Source organism: Hibiscus syriacus, unplaced genomic scaffold (assembly GCF_006381635.1).
Source record: "Hibiscus syriacus cultivar Baekdansim isolate YM2019G1 unplaced genomic scaffold, ASM638163v2 tig00112453_pilon, whole genome shotgun sequence".
NCBI classification, from domain to species: Eukaryota; Viridiplantae; Streptophyta; class Magnoliopsida; order Malvales; family Malvaceae; genus Hibiscus; species Hibiscus syriacus.
In genome coordinates, this window is record NW_024063336.1 from 289370 (window position 1) to 309171 (window position 19802).

Here is a 19802-nt window from a genome sequence, read left to right on the forward strand (position 1 = left end):
AGAAACAGTCATGTCTCCCTGAACCAAGTCTTGAAACTGTTGTCGTCTCTGAGCTAAGTAGCGCTCTCCCATAAAACGACTCCGAAAGCGATCCTTAAAGAAATTCCAGGTCAAACGATCGGTAGGAACACTACTGGTCACTGACTCCCACCAAGTGTAGGCATTACCATCTAACATTGCTACAGCACCCAGATATCTCTTAGTTGAGTCCAAACCCAACTGATCCATGCGTCTCTCTGTACCCTGGAGCCAATCCTCAACTTCAGTAGGAGCTCCACCAATCTGTCCCCCAAAAGTTCTAACTCCATTGGCAATCAACGTTTGTGAAATAGGAACCTCAGATACAACACCAGTAGCTATGACTGCTCCCTGTATTAACTGCAGAAATTGTCTACCAAAATTCTCATCCAAAGCAACTCCGGTAGACTCTGACTCAATATCGGTCGCTCTTATGATCGGTGTAGTCATGCCAATACCAGCGGCTGGAGGCAGATTCGTTGGGGTCGTAGGAGCAGGATCACCTATCGGAGGTGGGGGATCTACTCGTATCTCATCAATCGGATCTGCAAATCTAGCCACTCGACCTCATCCACGGCTAGTTCAACGACCACGTCTAGCACTCATTTTGGTGGATCTCGAGATTACTACAGAAGATAAACTTAAGGTTAGATAAGCACTTGGAGTCTCGAACATAGTTAAAATCTTAATATCTTTGTGACATGGCCTTAGTAACTCGTTTTGTAAAATATTTCAAAACCGTATTTTCAATGTGGACTCATACACAGTCCGAGGGTTAAAAACCAAAAGCTCTGATACCAAAAAAATGTAACCCCCTAGACCCGGCCTATACGTTTCGACTAAGTCTAGTGGATCACATTATCATTATTAAAGACATTTTCCGAAACCGTTATTCATCAATATAAAATCACATTATAATAACATGAAATTATAAACAAATTATACTATCAAATCCAACTCGTAAATATACCATAAATAATAATTTAATTTAAAACACGTCTTCAATTTCAAAATCACAATAAACCGAGCAATAATAGCAAAAGAGTCATCATTATAAAATCCGATATTTTAAAATAAGGTCAATGTCACCAAAATAAAGTCAATTTGTAAGATAAAAACATTACAATCTGATTTACTTCAAGAGATATGTTGATCCTCCAAGTGCTCGAACCGAGATATCTAACCAACAGTAGTATGAAAGGGGGAAATTTTTTTCAAAAGGTGAGCTAGGCTCAGTGTGTCCCAACATTTCCATAAAATCACAATAGGTGCAAATCATAGTCCAGTAATCTCACAAATTCGTAAAAGAGTTTAACTTTTGAAAATCATAGTTTAAACCCTTTTTTGGTACACCATCAGTAGTTCCCAAAATTATTTCCATATAGCTTACTTTATGCACATAGCAAAAAAGAAAGCCGACTTAAGGATGGCTCTGAAGCTTGTATCCTTAAGCCTAGTCAATAGTCCATAATACTAAGCACACAACAAGGAAAGACGACCTAATAAAACATCTTGGGGCCCTCAAGAGTCACATTAGGCCCAGTTAGCTTGATCAGAGCTATTCCATCGTAATTCAATTCCAAAATTCAATTGCACCGTGACATAAATTCCATAAATCCAAAAACATGATAATCATATACCATTTCAAAACAAAAATTAGATAGCAGCCATATTCCATAAATTGTCACATTAAATTGGTGCATCCATAAAACAATAACCAATGAATTCAGTGTACCACATATTAAAACCAATAAAACAGTTTAATAATAAGTAGGGAACACACATCGACAATAGGTTCAAATAGCAAATCTACTGATTGCTGGTTTCACCACGCTCTGCTACAGTTTTCGAACGGGTGAATACTAGCACGTGGTTTAACTGATCTAGAAGAGCTAGGTCGAGCTGTCGAACGATCCGGAGAGTCTCTTGTACCTTCAAACAATAATATTTATCAGTCTCAAATCCTATTAATTGTTCAAAGCTAACTTCTTAAGTATATAAGCATTTTTCGGGTTGACTATCAATTTGAGGTATTTCGAGTCTGAATTTGGCCAAACGGATTGCGGAATCGGAATCAGGGCGTCAAAAACATAAAGTATGACTTTCCGAAAATTCAAATTCTTGGTCAAAGTCAAAGTCAACCACTTTGACCGTCGATTTGGAGACCTTCAGGTTTGAATTTGACGAAACGGACAACGGAAACGGATTCGGCACGTCGAAAACTATCAAGATAGGTATACTCGGAAAAGATTAATGATCATTTAATAGCCGGTCAAAGGAGGTCAACAAACTGTTGAACATTTTACAAATAGCCCCTTTTTAAAATAATCACCAAAATAGCATCATTTCGAAGTAATTACCAGAATAGCACCAAAATCAAATTATTTACCAGAATAGCACCAAAACTTAATTATTTACCAGAATAGCACCGGTCAACGGTCAACAATCGGGTCGGGTCAACGGGTCGGGTCAGTTCAACGGGTCGGGTCGTGACCGGTCAAACCCTTAAGAAAACCGGTTGAACCGGTCACTCACTCGCCCAACGGCGGCGCGTGTGGCGCGTGAGGTGTCCTCCGGGGCTCTAAAAATTACGGAAAATTTTCTAAAAATTATTTTGAGCGTTTTCGAGATACTTACAAAGCTCGGTTCAAATTTTTGAACGTCGGAGAGCTCGAATTCATCAAATCGGGAAGTTTGACCGGTTCACCTCCCACGCCGACGCCGCCGAGAGAAAAAAGGGGAACACCGGTGGACTCGGAACGGCACAAGGAACCGATGGTGCGGGAGGTGTCGTAAACGGCACAAGGAACACGATGGTGCGGGAGGTGTCGTAAACGGAGCAACGATCAGCGGTGAATTTAAGATTTTCTCGGCGATAGAGCTAACAAAAACGTCGCTACTTTGACTGGAAATTCCCGACGTTTGGACGCGTTTCGCTTCAATTAATTTGAAGGGTTTGTTCCTCGCTCGATGATGAACACAACGGTGGTTTCAAAACAACGATCGGAATTCGGACGGCGTCGGAATCGGAGTTGGAAACTGCGTATGGAAAAGGAAAATTGAGAGCATTTTGGTTCTGAAAATCAGAACCAAATGCACGCTTATAATCAAAGTTGCCGACAGTTTTAGGATAAATTCAAGGCTTGGTCCTTAGATTTTCTTCACTTCTAAAATGGCCTATAAACTCTCATAAATTTTGATTTAGTCACCAACAATTTACCAATTTTCACAATTAACCTCCAATTTCAATTAATTATTATTTTGTAAATATTCGGGTTGTTATTGTGTGAAATGTGGCTAGAAAAATTATTCAAATCTGAGCAAGTGTAACCGAGGAAGGGTGCATGTGATCTTAGTGCACCATGCAGGTGACCTATATCTTTTAAACGAATGAGGACATTATTTCTTGTTTTATATAATAAAGCAGGTGGAGTGGCTCAATCTTTGGATGATTTACTTTTGTCGTTTTATGTGTTCTTTTAATTATGAGTAAAGTTGGGGTTGAGTTTTGAGAAGATCATTGTGTTATATGACCCAAAGTAAAAAGCTTTGAGTATTACCCTTTTGTGATACAAATTGTTTTTGACTTTTCAAGTTTTTGAAGGGCACAGCCAGGCCAATGTCATATCATATTGGCATCTGGCATGTAAAAGCAACTTTATGGTCTTATATTGGATTGAAGTAAGCTGAAGCAAGAAATAGACATTATGATCTCAAATTGATTTTTTTTTTCAATCATCATTTAGATTGACAACATCAACTTTTTGGAGTAGAAAAAGGTTAGAATTATAAAAGATTGACAAATGACAACATGAAACTAGAGTGACCCAGATGAAAAGGAAAGAAATTTCTGTAGTGATCCTACAAGGCCATAATAATAGAAGAAAGAAATTTACGCTTGGTAAGCCAACAGGGAATCAAGGTTTTCACAAGCTTGAAGAATCTCAAGTGTGAGAAATTCTGTATGTTTTTTCTTTCCCCTTCAGCCCGCCTTATATGATGTCAAGTTCTATTGGCTCTTAGTTGATAACCGTTTCAAGAACTCGTAGGTAGTGATCATGGTTGTTGCGGACATGGACATTGACACCCATCTCGGTCCCAGTCCCCTATAACAGGCTGCTAATCCGCCTTCTTTAACCAAATTCTTTACCGTCGTCTTATGTCATTCTCTTCTGCATCCAGAACCTGTAATCTGGTCTTGATTGTGTCGAGTGGCATGGTGATTAGAGCCGAAACACCGCTAGCCATGGCTGCACTTAATCCTTGGACAGCTATCAAGGCCTTGGAATCAGGCTTGAAACCAGGTCCTCCAATCAAACCAGTCTCATCTTTTTTACCAATAGAGCAACCAAGACCACCCCAAATGAGCTTGTGAGCAACAGAGTACGATTTCCACCAAACCGCATTAGACGGTTCGTAAGTGAGTAACGAGATCCCAAATCCCCTATACAACCCTCTAGGGCCATCTGCATACAGAATCTTCCTAAACGCATCGAGGCCATTCTTATATCTACAAGTTGAAATTGGATTTTTGCAACTGTTGCTGCTACCTTGAATCATAAGTCTTTGGCTCACAACATCGATTGGGGTCCAAACAAGTTGTGCAGCCATGGCTGAATTTAACCCGGCAGCAGTACTGGCTATGGCAGTGGCTGTAGTATCTGAGAATCCTAAACGAACAGTTGAAGTGCCAGCACTGCTCTTGGTAATCTCAAGGGCTCCCACGTGCAGGAGCTGGGATTGTCCCCATCAAGGACGTACCAAAAGCCCTTTAGAATCCTCTCAATCCTCTTCATATCTCACGATGGAGAGAGACATCTTGGAGCAAGAAATTTGAGTGGATGACACTTGTTGCCTAGTTTTCAAAACTACTACAGGGTAAAGAGCGAATGATACACCAGAAAATAAACCGGCACCAAGAAAAAAGAACTTGGATTTATCAAGCATATGCGAATCAATATCTGCCGGTAAATGAATCTCTGGCCCCGAATCATCCTCGGCCGCCCTTAAACTCGTTTTCGCCACTATGTAAACAGTTCTGTGCAAACAAGTCAAATCTGCTTTTTTTATCCTTCTACCAAAATTAATCAAAAAATCCAAAACTCAATGTAAAGTTGTAAACCAACCGAGCTCAAGTAAAATATAATTCCAGTTATTTGGGGTTTTCTATAAAATCAAAGCTACAAATTAGTATGAGTGTGAAGAAAAAATAAAAAAGATTCGAACAAAAGAAAAAGCAGAGAAGATCAGAAAGGCTAGAAAAAGATGGGTTTTTGTTCTTTTAGTATTTGGATTTTGGACTGTACAAAGTTGGGAATTAGAGGCGGAAAGGAGAGGGAAAATGAAGGTAAAAGACCGGAAAAAGAAAGGGTTTTGTTGGTTTTCTCTTCTTCCTTTTGCGAAGCCAAATCCGAGAGCGAACGTGGATCAGAAATAAATCGAACATTTATTATTTTGTACAGTTCCTATCCAAAACGACGGCTAAAATTTCATAAACAGGTTATTGTTTTTGTACAGATCCTGGTCTGCTGTCGCAGCACCTTTGCCGTTTGTTTGGACAAATGAACACAAAGCTACCTAGAAAAAAGTTCAGATCACAAAGATGTATCTAGGCCGGAAAGGAATCGACAACATAAATGGGTATGTTCATGTTACTTCATTTAATTTTAATTAAATAAATAAACGAATACGAATATAAAATTTTTTATTCGTATTCATTCGTTAAGAAATGTAGTTTGTTCGTGTTCGTTTATGATCGATTATTTAAATAATAAACGAACACAAATGAACGAATATAAGCGAAATGATGTAAACGAACATAAATGATCACAGACGAATGAGCGTAAATGAATATAAATGAACACAATAAATACACATAAACAAACAAAAACGAACTTACACAAACATAACAAATAAATATAATTTAACATAATAAATGAACGTAAACGAATGCAAAAACAACAATAACCACATAAATTCATTATTCATTAATGTAACTTACAACTTTAGAATTAAAATCATTTGGGTTTCAAATAGGTATGATTTATATTTTCTTTAATTGATTTAAATTTAAAATTATTTGGGTTTCAAAATATTAATGATTTGGTCTTAATATTTTAAATGAGTATAGAGATTAGGTTGAATATAAATGAACTGACATAAACGAATATACACCAACATAAATGAACGAACATACATGGACATAAATAAACGAACGGATTAATAAGCATTCATGAACGTAAATGAATGAATAAGATCTTTGTTCATGTTCGCTTATTTAATTAAATGAACATTAAATCTTATTCATATTCGTTCGTTTAATAAATAAATGAATATAAACAAATTTTTCCCCAAACGGTTTGATAAACGTTTGGTTCATTTACAGACCTAGTATCTCACCATAAAGTCTGAAAGGTGATTAAAAGTAGCCAAATAAATATTCTTCTTTATTTGGTAAAATTAAGAGAAAATGATTGGTGGGAGAAAAATTAAAAATTTAGAGATAGTATTAGATTAATTAGGTAAATAAGAATTTATTATGATGATTGATAAAATTATTGATAGAAGAAAATGTTTTTGAAAAAATGATTTATAGATAAAAATATTTTTTATCATCAATATACGAATATAATTTTGATAAATTCGTCAATAAGTATTCATGATTTTATTTTAAGTTAAATTATATCATTTCTCACTGAACTATAATTTCTCTCCTATTTTATTTATCGTGCTTTCAATTTTTCTAATTTACTCACTGAACTTCCGAATTGCTTCTGCTTTGCTCACTCTGGATTATTTTATTCTTATTTTCATATAACTTTGAATTTTTTTATTATTTTCTAATTAAAAATAATTAAAAATATAAAATAAAACTAGAAGGAGATCGAACACCATCGTCGATCGTCGTAGAAGGTGGTCGTTCTCGAGTCTGAATCTAGTGGTTGTTTCACCTAAAAATATCTCAAAACTCGTTATCTCAACTAAACGTTTCGACTTCCTCAATTTCAATCTCCAATTTGTGGACTTCGAGCAAGTTCTAACAAAATGGAGGTTGGATTTGGACTCACTATGTCAAGGCTAAGCGATCCATAAAATTTGGGACCAAACGAGCACCATCCACGATGGTCATTGCAACCAGCAGTGGTGTCCGACTACCTTCTGTTTTTTTTATTTTATATTAAAATAAAAAATATCACATCATACGAAAATAATAATAAAATAATTCAGAGCGCAAAACATCAACAATTCGAAAGTTTAGTGAGTAAATTAGAAAAATTAAAAGCATGGTGAGTAAAATAAGAGAGAGTATAATTCAATGAGGAAGTGTGTAATTTACCCTTTATTTTATTTATTTTCATTTTGATAACAAATTAAAAATAAGAGTATAGTACACAAGTAATCCCCCAACTATATGTTACTATTTTATTAAGTCATTTGAATATTAAAAGCTACAAAATAATATCATTAGGGGTGAGCAAAAGAACGGGGAGTCCTTTTTCGGAACCGGTTATGAACCGTCGGTTCCGGGTAGCAAAATAAGGACCTGTTGACATCGTTTCCGATTCTGGTTCCCAAAATTTTGGAACCAGAATCGGTTGGGCACTTGGCTAAAAGCGGTTCCAATACTGGGTACCCTAAAACCGGAACCACATAACATTATATTGTCCAAAATATTAGAGCCCAAATAAACTGAGCCCATACTAAAAAAATACTTTGAACGTAAAAAGTTAAAAACACAGAGCCAAAAATTAAAAACCCTAACTCACCCACCTAGTAACTGCAGGCACTCTTTGTCTCTCCTTCTCCCTGTCACACATCTTCATTGATGAACACTCAATCACTACATTAATCTCTTGGATTTCATTCAACAAAGTCAGGTATATTATCTTTTTTCTTTCATTATTTCTTTCTCTTTCTCTTTTTCTTCTTAAATCTTATCATATAATTTATATTAGAATTAGAGATTTTATTTTTTAGGGTTTGCTTGTTGATTAATTTTTCCTGAAATTCATGTATTTTTTTCGTATTATTTCTTCTCTCACTCTGTATCTATCTCTAATTTGCAGCGTTATTATTGAATATTGATGATTGCTTGATGTTATTCGGTATTCAGCCTACTCACATGTGATTATTTCATTTCTTCTTAACTTCAAAAACATTTTTAGGATGAAAATTATAAGAAATTAGGCGTTCTTATATAAGAGAAATATAATCTATAGGCATACTTAATTTGCATGTCATTTAGACGAAAATTTTGAGAAATTAATAGATTGCTCAAGTAGTTGTTTACTCGTAAATTTGAGGTGAACTAATTTAATTAGTATGAAATTTGTATGTATTGTGAAAGAGTATAAATTTAATATTGATTTCATTTGATGTTGCTAGAATATATGATATATTGTGTAATATCTTTTAGTTGTTGGTTTGGACTTTTTGCGACTTTTATGCGTTTTGTGACCTATACTTTTGAATTTGGATTAAATTTGTTGTAATTGATTTCTAACTTTGCGATTTCGTAATATGTACTTTGGGTTAGTATTTTTATTACTATTTAAGTATGAAATGGAGAATAAATTTTGTATAGAAAAGAGTTCTACTTGTGATAAGTAGTAGCATTTTAGTTTAAAAAATTAACAGGTTATAAAAGGGTTAATTTTAACGTGGAGGCGGCATACCATCCCACTTAATGTGTAACAATTAACAGGTTGAATGAGAAAGCTGTCAAAATAACAGGGTACCCGGAACCAGTACCTACAGGTTCTGGTTTCGGATCCCAATTTGTAGGAACCGGATGAACAAGTTCCGGTTTCGGTTCCCATTTTTTAGGAACCAGTGCAACAAGTTCCAATTCCAGTTCCCAAAAAAATAAGCGGGTACCCGGTGTTGCTCACCCCTAAATACCATGACTATAGAATGTTGCTTTGTTAAGTCTTCGACTGTTAAAAATTACAAAATGGTCACCTGACTATTCATTATGTTCTAAACTCATCCTTTTTCGTTAAATTGACAGTTTTCTAAGCTTAACGTTAATATGATGACTGAGATATGATAGTCATTAGAGATTTTGAGATTAGATTTTATTATATTACACTCAACAAGTTAACATTTAGCTCATAATACCGTCAACTTTTTAACGAAAAATGACAAGTTTATATTCAAATAATCATTTTGTAACTTTTAATAGTTGATGGACTCAATAAAGCATCACTATCATTTTGTAACTTTTGATAGTCAAGAGACTTAATAAAGTAGTATCCTATAGTCGAGGTGTACTTAACCCTAAAAATAAATGAAAATAGAGAATTAAACTATTTTTTATAAATCAACATTAAATGAATTTTGGATGCATTCCTTTTATTTTATTTTATTATAATTATTTATATAATTTCATTTAAAATCTTATATTTTAAGTTTCTTTAAATTTAATCCTAAAATGTGAAAAAAGTTATTGCTTGCTGTTAATAACTTTATCAAAATTAATTTTAACTGACGACGATTTCGATAAACATTGTTTAAACGTCTCTACATCCATAAACACTATTTAAGGATTTAGAGATGCCAAAGCCATGGCGGCCACTCCAGCAGGAAGAGAGACGAAACAACCCGTCTCGAGCCTATGTTCGAGATGCCAAAGCCATGGCGGCCACTCCAGCTGACGTGATGGAGTACATTGTCGACATGCCTGGCATAAGCCACAGCGAGATCAAGGTCCAGATCGAAAACGACAACGTCCTCATCGTGAGCGGGGAGCGAAAGCGCGAGAAAGAGAAGGATGAGAAAGAAGGGGTGTAGCATGTGAGGATGGAAAGGAGGATCGGCAAGTTCATGAGGAAATTCCAGTTGGCTGAGAATGCGAATACTGATAAGATATCTGCGGTTTGTGAAGATGGGTTCTGAGAGTCACTGTGGAGAAATTACCTCCACCTGAGCCTAAAAAGCCCAAGACTATTGTGGTCAAAGTTTCCGTAAAAATGTTGGTTGTTTGATTTGAGAACAATGTTTAAAAAGCGCCTGTGTGTTTTACTTTCTGCAGATTGTGTGTGTTAAAGTTTTATGAGCATATGAAATTAATAAAGTTTGGTTCTTTGTTACACACTGAAGCCATAGTTGTTCAGATTAAAGCCTTAGTTACATTGTTTAGAGCATCAAAACATGCCGCCAAATAATGCGTAGTGCATTATAGAAAATGTACACACTGATGGGGTGAGCTGCACAGTTGGCTAACAAAAGAGCTAGAAGGACTAACTAATATTGTGCTCTTCAGACTCAAGCCAGACAAAACAAATGTAAAAAAAAAAAAAAGCCTTCACGAAAAAATAAAAGAAGGCATGTTTGACATATAACAACTCGGGGCACAAGCCACAGCATGCTTATCTTGGAGCAAGGATTTACAGATAGGAGCGTTATATAACGATATCTTTATCGTTTGAATTTTTTTTTTTTTTTGGATAAGTAAAATTTTATTTATCCAAGTACATGTCAATACAAAGAACCCAGACAAGGATCAAAGAAAGCTATGTACAACAAAAGAATGCTAACCTATACCCCAATTGTTACAAAGTAAAGAGTTAACATGATCGTTTCTATTGAGGTCTCTATTGCTAAGATGAGAACCTACAATGTCTTTAATGGAGCTTAACAATTCTTCAAAAGTTCTTGTTCTTCCTTGAAAAATCCTGCAGTTTCTTTCCTCCCATAAAGTGTAGATGAAGGAACACCAAGCAATCTTCAATATGGAAGTAAGAAGGGATTTACCTTTCCAAGATGAAAGAAGCCCATGAAAGCATTTCATCCCATGACATATGAGGCTTGGATAGGTGATTAAGAGTTAAGATAGCTTTCCACAAGTTGGTTACTGTAGAACAATCAGCAAATAAATGGTTTCTGGATTCATTTGAATCAGAACAAAGAACACAAGAGACCGTAGTGGTAATTCCCATGCGAGAGAGTCTGTCTCTAGTTGGAAGTCTATCAAGGATAGTCATCAAAGGATAATTCATTTGAAATTATTGTTGTTTGTATCACCACTAATTTAATATCAAACAAAATTTATTTTATTATTCTATTAGTATGATAATGACTTCACATATAATGTCAAATTATATTATAACATAAAATTACAAGTCAATGAACCAAACAACATTATGTTGATATTTCTTCCAGGGCTAGACTGAAGCAACAATTGTTAAATCTATCATCGGATAGAATCTGGGTAATATAGATATTGAAATTTATTATAAAGTGAGCTGGCCGAGTCTCTGTTCTATAGACAGAGAGCTAAAGTTTAATGGTTACATGAGGGGACCAAAGTACTAAGTTCTTTCATTATGTTGTTGCTAAACTGAAGAAGAATACCATTAGATTTCTAGAGAACGATAAGGGGATAAAATTCATTACTTTTGAGCAGATGAGTTTTGAGGCTATAAACTGCTTTGCCTCTTGAAGCTAACAATGCGCCAATTAAGGAGAACTTAAATGATAAAAAAAAGAATGTTATCTTGAATGCTACAACCTTAGTTATTGTTCCAAAATCTCAAATTTCTTGCATGGTGAAGGACTTTGGACTCATTTCTTGTTTTTCAGTGATTACAAGAATCATGATGGATATAGTAACTGTTTTTTTTTTCGGGATGACTTCATTTAATCAAATGACCTTTGTTAAGGATAAAAACATTGTTGATAATACCCTTTGTAGTGTAGGAATAGGGGGTTATGCAAGAAAGTCTCTTGCAATAAGTGAGCTCTTAATGTTGACCTCTAAAAGGTGTTTGATAATTTATCTTGAGATTTTGTGCCATCTATTATGGAGGCTATGAGATAATTGCCTCACTACTGTTGGGTTTTTTTATTACCTTTAATAAAAGTCTTGTAGGGTTTTTTATCTATGCTAGAGGAATTAGGTAGGTAATCCCTCTCCCCTACTTATTTGTCATAGCCATTGATATTTTATCTAAGGTCCTGGAGCGACTTCAATTGGATGGATCTTCCAATTTTGTCCCAAATATAAAAAATATGATTATTTCCTCTATGTTTTGTAGTTGACTTACTTATTTGGAAGGAGGGGAATAGAAATTAGTTTAACGGTTAACTTAACATTATAGAAGTTTTAAGTTTTATAAAGATCACAATTAGATTAAGCTCTATAAAAAGTTAATAGATAATTGATTCTGTAAATCTGAATCTTTTTACAGCTTAGAAGATTTCCATTCTCTTTTAAGGACGTTCTCGTGTAAATATAGACTTAGAGATTTTATAAATCTTAATATTGGTGCAACGTAGAAGATTTTTGTACAATGTAACATTTTAATAATTGATAAGAATAAAATTTCATTAAGGGTATAAATAAGTTAATTGGACCCATCCTCATGTTTTTTATAATAATTGAATTAATCGACTGAATATAGTTTTAAATATACAAAATATTATAATAATAAAATAGATTATATTTCATGGTGATTAGCATCTTTAAGGAAATATAAATAAAATATAAAATAGTCTTAGGAAAAGCATTTTAGGGTGACCTTTGAGCATGAGGGTGGGAAGCAATCAGTTTGACTGATGAGATCTGATGCATTGAGACTCATCTTTTCACGGCTTCGTGGTTAATGTTTGGGTGAGGTGTTTTATGTTTGGTTCACCAAATGTAAAATTACCATTTAAAATAAGATTATTAAAGTATTATATTATTTAACATATTACTTTGTTTGGTTTGTTTGACATAAATATAAAAATATAATGTTTGGTCGATGAAATATAAGATAAGAAATATGCATGTTTTATTAAATTGTTCTTGAGATATATTTTTAACAAGTTCATTTCTTAATATTAATGTCAAAATATTTACACGAAAGTTCAAAGAAAATAAAATTTTATATTCTTTAATTAATATATATATATATATTCAATAAAATTTATACACAAATAACTGCATATATATTTTTATTTCTTTGAAAATACAGAAACATACTTACACCAATATAATTATGTGTTTTTTAGATACTAAGATATTGAGAGATGTACATACTTACACCAGTGTAAGTATATGTTAATTGCTATGATATTGAGAGATACACATACTTACACATGTGTAAGTATGTGTTAATTTCTAAGATATTGAGAGATGTAAATACTTATATCGGTGTAAATTTGTGTTAATTGTTAAGATATCGAGAGATGTACATACTTATACCGGTGTAAGTATGTGTTAATTGTTACATTTTTATATTTTATTCATGCTACATGTATGAGTTGTACAACGAAATATTATATCAAATTATCTAACAAGATTAATGGAAAACCTAAAAAATTATAATATAGAAAACTTTTTATGAAAATTAATCCTAAAAAATAAACATAATAAAATACATATAAAAATAAAATTTAAATAAAATACATACATAAAAAACTCAAAATAAAAGAGAAATTTAATATTTTTTACTTTTTATTATAGGCATCATATTATTTTATAATAAGTATTACAAAATTCAAAACCACAATAAAAATAAATAAACATATATGTCAACGTATATATACACAAATGAATGATCATTTTAAAATAACTATATTATTTAAGGGCATTTTTTGTCCTAAATAGAAGAAATTGACAAATATCTAAGAAAACAATAGAAATGACATTATCAGGAAAAACCTAAAAAAAATGTTATTGTAAATAATGCTTTATTACCTCGGGATGGAATGCTTCTTAATCAAATGTGGATACGTGATTCTAGCCGCAACCAAACGTCCTCTTAAAATTTGTTCCTTTTTGAAACTTATAATTTTTTAAATGCATAATTAGAGATCGCCATTGATACTTTTTTTTATCTAAAATCCATATGATATGATTACCTTAAAATTAAATTTTGATTCAAATAAATATATATTTTTACATACTTTTATTAAAATAAATAATTGAAAAAAATAATTCATTAATTTTAATAATATTAATTTTAATTTAATATTATAATTCTTGTAGATTATAGGTTAGCTTTTTATGTATTTTTAAAAAAATTAACTAATATTATATAATATATAATAAAAATTTATATAATTATTTTAGTACGGTATTGAATATTTTTTTAAATCCAAATCAAATTTGATTTAATAAATCTAAAAAAACAAAAACAGATTCAATTCAATTCAAAATCCATTTAAAAAAAAGTTAACATTATCAAATTAGATTAAAATATGATATATAGAAAAAAATTCATTCTAATGTACGAACTATTATGCTTTATTTTTCTTATTTTGGAGTGTTGTGGCTTTTTGACAGCTTACAACTAGTATTTTGCTTTTGACAATGCAATAATTAAGCTTTTATTACCGAGAAAAAATATCCATAGAAATATAGAATATGCTCATCTTCCACTGGATTGGTTATTAGGAACAGTCATGAACAGCATTAGTTATGAATTATGACTAGGTATTTCCTCCCCGAGGCTCGTACAACTGTAAGGGTTCAAAACAAACCGAAAAGCTCCACGACATATCTGAGGTCCATTCTATTCGTCGAATCATCTGTCGACAGGCATCAAGCATGCACCTTGGGTTGTTATCCTCTCATGTATATATCTAGCAATCAACCATAACTGTAAGAAACTTCAAGCACGAAAGAAAAGTCGAAGGATCAATCTAGCAAAGCGTTTGGTGATGAAGAGTCTAACGCAGGCGCCTTAAGCAGTTGTTTTATAATACCAACTTAAAAATTCATTTACAAATTTAAATAGTTGTACTAACTTGTTAACATGTCTGATTTTTCCTGGAGAAATAACTATTTCTTTCTATGTTAGCCGTCTAAACATTCTCAGAGAACTGTTTTATATTGCAGTGAAGAGTGGCTCAAGAGGATGGACAAAAACTCAGCCGCCATTAAACCAATAATGGAGGCAACCTATGGCAAGGATCAGGCTGTGAAATGGACTGTTTATTGGCAAACGTTCTTTATCGCTGTTGCAGAACTCTTTGGATACAATAATGGAGAAGCATGTATGGTTGCACTTCTCCTATTCAAGAAGAAATGAAGCTCTCAATGCTCCTCCTCCAAGTGAAATCTGTTTGGGCGACTGTCTTCACTGGACTCATATCAATCAATAATGGAGGACGTGGCAAAAGTAATTTACATTTCGAGTGCAAATGGGATGAAATACATTTAAATCAGTGTTTATTTGGATTATAATGGAATGAAAACCATTCAAGTACAAAAGGAAGGCAATGTAGATATACATAACACCTATATTTCCACATGTATCATGCACTATGAGAAAGGAAGCACCTTACATGGCCAAATTGATCACTCCAAAAACCATATGCACTGGCCGGCTTATTGTGCTACAAAAACTAGAATCATCACAAGCAATCAACGATTCAACTAATGGAAAGATGAACTGCACTTGTATTATCTTCCAAATTTCCCAACTTTTACATGAGCACCATGGGTTGAAATACAAAATATGAAAATATGTCATAGCAAGACTGAAGATCGGAAGACGGTCGAGAGATCATCGTCATGTCTTACTCTTGAACTTCCTTAGAGCTTTCAGGTCGATCACAAGTACTGTGATATTGTCCTTGCTTCCCTTTTGAAGAGCTCGGTTTGAAAGGTATTCTGCTGCAGATTGAGCGGCGGGATCGATTGTCTCACCCCTTTCTGAAGCAAGTGTAGCACCGTTCTTTTTATGCCATTGAAGTATTCGTCTCCGAGCTAGGTCACATGCTTCTTCATTTGACATTACATCCCATAGACCATCACTGGCCAAAATGAGGCATTCATCTTCTTTCGCTCTCGGAATAAACATTACTTCTGGATCTGGAATGATCCATGGCTTCAAATACCGATCACCTGAAGAAACAACAGGAACAATCATTCTCATTCTTTTAAATCATAATTTGAATCCTATCGGAAGAAAACATGATTCTCAGGACACATCCTTGTTAGAAAAGAAAAATGAAACCATTGTTTCATCAAGATCATAGAGGTTTAATAATTCAAAATGAGACTTCTATATCAGCCCGGACACATTGTTTCATCATGCAAGATTTGATCAAGAGAAGCCAATTGCACAGATATTTACAATCTAATGCTCTAACATTCATCAAACTTATTCCAGGGGTTATAATTTCGTTTCTTTTTTTTCAATCAGGGGTTATAATTTCTTCAGACCAAGTATAAGACACTTTATTTTATTACAAAACAGCTCGACCTTTTGAGCAGTCTAGGTGCAGAAATCGAAAAGAAAAAGCTACACAGAGTTCAATAAGACAAAAAAACAGATAGTGCATGCATCAGAGACGTAAATAAGTGAAGACTTCGACAGTAGGCAAATCCATAGGAAATATGCCAGAAGCTTGAGTAAAATGTTCAAGCAATAAAGTAACAGATTTTGATCAGCTACACTGTCACCCCATTAACACACTTCGATGGCTAGTGTACAAAGAACTGTGATGAATTCATCCGATTCTGAAGCATCAATGTATACAGATATAAACCATGATGTGGATGTCATTTGGGGTGAATTTATAAGGGAAATGTGCCCCCCGAACCTTATATTTTTTTCTCTCTCCAAATTATGGCTTGAAAAAACACAAAATTGTAAACATTAAGAGTTTGATTCTATTGAAAAAAAGGGGTTCATTATGACAGAAGACATACCAATGGACCTTGACATTGCAAGAACACCAAAAACTCTATGACCATTCCACTGGATAACCTTGCCTCCAGCTTCTTCAATCCTTTCATATTCATCTTCTCGGTTTGGCTAAGAAAAATGAAGACAATTCAAGTTAAAAGGGTAAAGTTCCCAACACTAAGAAATACAAGATATAAAGGCACAATTTACAGTCTCTTACTTTATGATCCACAGACAAAGCCATCGGCTCTTTCCCACGACATAGAACAGCTCTAGAATCTCCACAGTTTGCGACAATTATATGTGAAGAACAAATAAGGGTGACAACAGCAGTGGAACCAACTGTTTCAGGGGCAACGGGTTCTTGATCAGCTTGTCCTCCAATCTCAGCATCAACCTTAACAAAACAATTTGTGAATACCCTTTTCCACAGCTCTAGGCAACTATCTGTTATGCTTGCATTACTCTGGCATTTCTTAACAGACTCTATTTCCTCAACCAAGGCAGAATGAAGACGCCCACGACAGTAATTTGCAACCTGTGTACAATCGCAAACTACCAAGAAATAAATTTACATCCAGGGAAAGACACGAAGGTAAACATGAAGTCGAACTAACCTGTGAACCTCCATGACCATCATAGACCCCAAAGAAGTGAGCAGTCTGATGAGCAAAGTCCCCACTAAGGCCATCAAGTATTCGATCACCGATTAGCATCTGAAGTGGAACCTTCAAAAACCGAGGCACCGCTGCAACTGCATCTTCCATCTCTGGTCGTCTTCCGCAAATAGAGGTAAATCCCCAAAGAGGCACATATTCCACCTCAAACACACTGCGTCCAACCGGACTTGACATACTCGGTTGGTTTTCGAGTGCCAATTGAAGAACTGCAGATGGCTTCTGTTCAGAACCGTCTCCAATATCTTCCTCAAGGTTTACTACCACAACAAGGGGATCACTTGCAAACACCGTTTCAGCGTTTGACTCCACAAAGTTAGTGGCTTTTGCAATTATATCTACACTGCAAATGCTCTTCTCATTATCCACAGTACTTAGTGTTTCTACCTCAGAAGTAGCATCAAAACCCATGAAATCCTCTCCACAAAGGCTACTAGTCTCACTTGCAACCGATAGCGAACAAGAGCTATCGAGATCGAAAACACGATCACCTTCTAGAGTGAAGGAATCCTCTTCCTCGCTATCTCGGGCCATAACATCATTATTAGCAATCCATCTATCTTTACCATCAGATTTAATATCCAAGGAGTCATCTCTTTCTCCCTTGACCTCTAAGCTACTTCGTTCGATTTCCATATCAGCACAGCTACAATCCACATCTTCAGCAGTCACTAAATTGTTTGTACCCTTGGTTTCGGAATCGATTAAAACACCAGCAGGATTTGCCATAAGCTTAAGTTTTGTGATGTCCATACGGGCAGCAAAGTCGGAGTTTTCACACACCGAATTACCTAATTTAAATGGCTCTGTGACCGTACATCTCCTCCGTCGAAATCCCTCTCTTGGCAGTGCAAAAAGTTACCGTCCAGCCCCTAAAAAATCACACAACCTGTCATTGTTCAACGAAACTAAGACCTGATGATGAGATAAACAACAACGATTGAATGTGAAAGGTGGGTTTTAGGAGACCATTTCCCATGCTTTAATCAACTAAAAGGTGTCTAAAGAAAGGGATGCAATTTCAGGTGTTGCAACTTGTTGGGGAGTAAAAACTAAAAAGGTTAATGAAAGGGAAATGGGTTAGTCATCTGGTCAACTACAAGTGGATCCAAACTTCCCAATTGTGGATTTTTTTTACACAAAAATATTAACTTCAGACTTTGATTATGCTTTTTTCAACTTCTTCTCTGGAGTCTTCTTTATCTAGCTTCATCAACTGAAGTTAAGACAGAAAGAACCAGAGAAACAACTTAATGTCCACAGTCCACATAAAACCAAATCTATAAAATAAATTTTAAAGGGAAAAAAGACAACCACAATTGCATCAAATTTAAAACCAAATCTTCATCCTGAAAAAAAAAAGACTTGGATAGAGGGAAAACAAAAGGGGTCATGAGAAAGAACTCAAAGAAAGGTGATCTCTCCCAAGAATCACAGAAAAACCCTACAAAGAATAGTCCTTTTTTTTTATTTTCAATTATCAATTAAAGAGTTCCCTGGATCTCAGGAAACCTTCTCAGCCTCTTGTAATTTTGGCTCTCCCCCACCGGCCACCACACAGTTCCTCCCAATGTCAACCAGCGAAGGTATTGATCACTGATTTAATCAGATTCAATTATGGTTTAACCGAATTTTATATAAAATAATATTTTTTAAAATTTTATAATATTCAAAATAATATTAATATATATATAATATATTTTTTTAAATTATAATATTAAAAGGTATAAAAATATTACAATTCATAACATATATAAGTTAAAAAACATAAAATTAAGTGAAACAAAATGATTCAAATCAACTAAAACATAATATTTAAGATAAAACATATTAAATAATAAATATAATTATATAACTATAATCAAAAAATAAATTTGGGGTTGAAAAAAATCATAACAAACGATATCGTTTGGTTTAATTTTTTAAAAAAAACAATCTCACATGGCTAAGAAACATAGAAGAACATCCCAAAATTTAAAGAATAAAAATATGAAAACAAAACAATCTCACATGACTATGAAACATAGAAGAGCATCCCAACTGACTTCTATAAATACTAGATGTAATTTGATATTCAAAATCATAGAGCATTTTGGTGAGCACAGAACGAACTATTTTTTTGCTTCAATTGAGCTTGAATTTTAGGCTTCAATCGAACTTCTAAAATATTTTTGAATTCGAGCATTTTCGAGTTAAAGTTTCAATATTATATTTCGGGTTCGAGTTGAACTTGATTATTTTTAGCTCGTGAGTTTTTTAGTCGAGTTGAACTTACTTTTAAAGTTTTCGAGTTCGAGTCGAGCTCAGCAGTACTCGAGTTCGACTCGGCTCGTTTAATAAATAACATCGTTTGGTTTAATTTTTTTTAAAGAAAAAAAAAGAACCGGTTTTCACACCGGTTTTGCCGGTTTTCAGCAGGTTCACCCCGGTTTTACCGGTTCTCAGTCGATTCTTTATCAGTTCTGTGCTCATCCGGTTTTGG

The 19802-nt window shown here is 34.1% G+C and overlaps 1 protein-coding gene and 2 pseudogenes across 1 annotated transcript; 1 reads left to right on the top strand and 2 right to left on the bottom strand.

Annotated features, from left to right (window-relative positions):
- Positions 1-4010: 4010 nt before the first annotated feature.
- LOC120179795 lies at positions 4011-8837 on the bottom strand (annotated as a pseudogene).
- A 736-nt stretch (positions 8838-9573) lies between these two features.
- LOC120179796 lies at positions 9574-15038 on the top strand (annotated as a pseudogene).
- A 460-nt stretch (positions 15039-15498) lies between these two features.
- Positions 15499-18178, bottom strand: LOC120179797 (protein phosphatase 2C 53-like; the record flags this gene model as incomplete). The annotated part of the gene is made up of 4 exons (XM_039185282.1): positions 15499-15856; positions 16667-16772; positions 16864-17181; positions 17261-18178. Coding segments are annotated over 4 exons (1677 nt in total), but the record flags the coding sequence as incomplete, so codon positions are not given.
- Positions 18179-19802: the final 1624 nt, after the last annotated feature.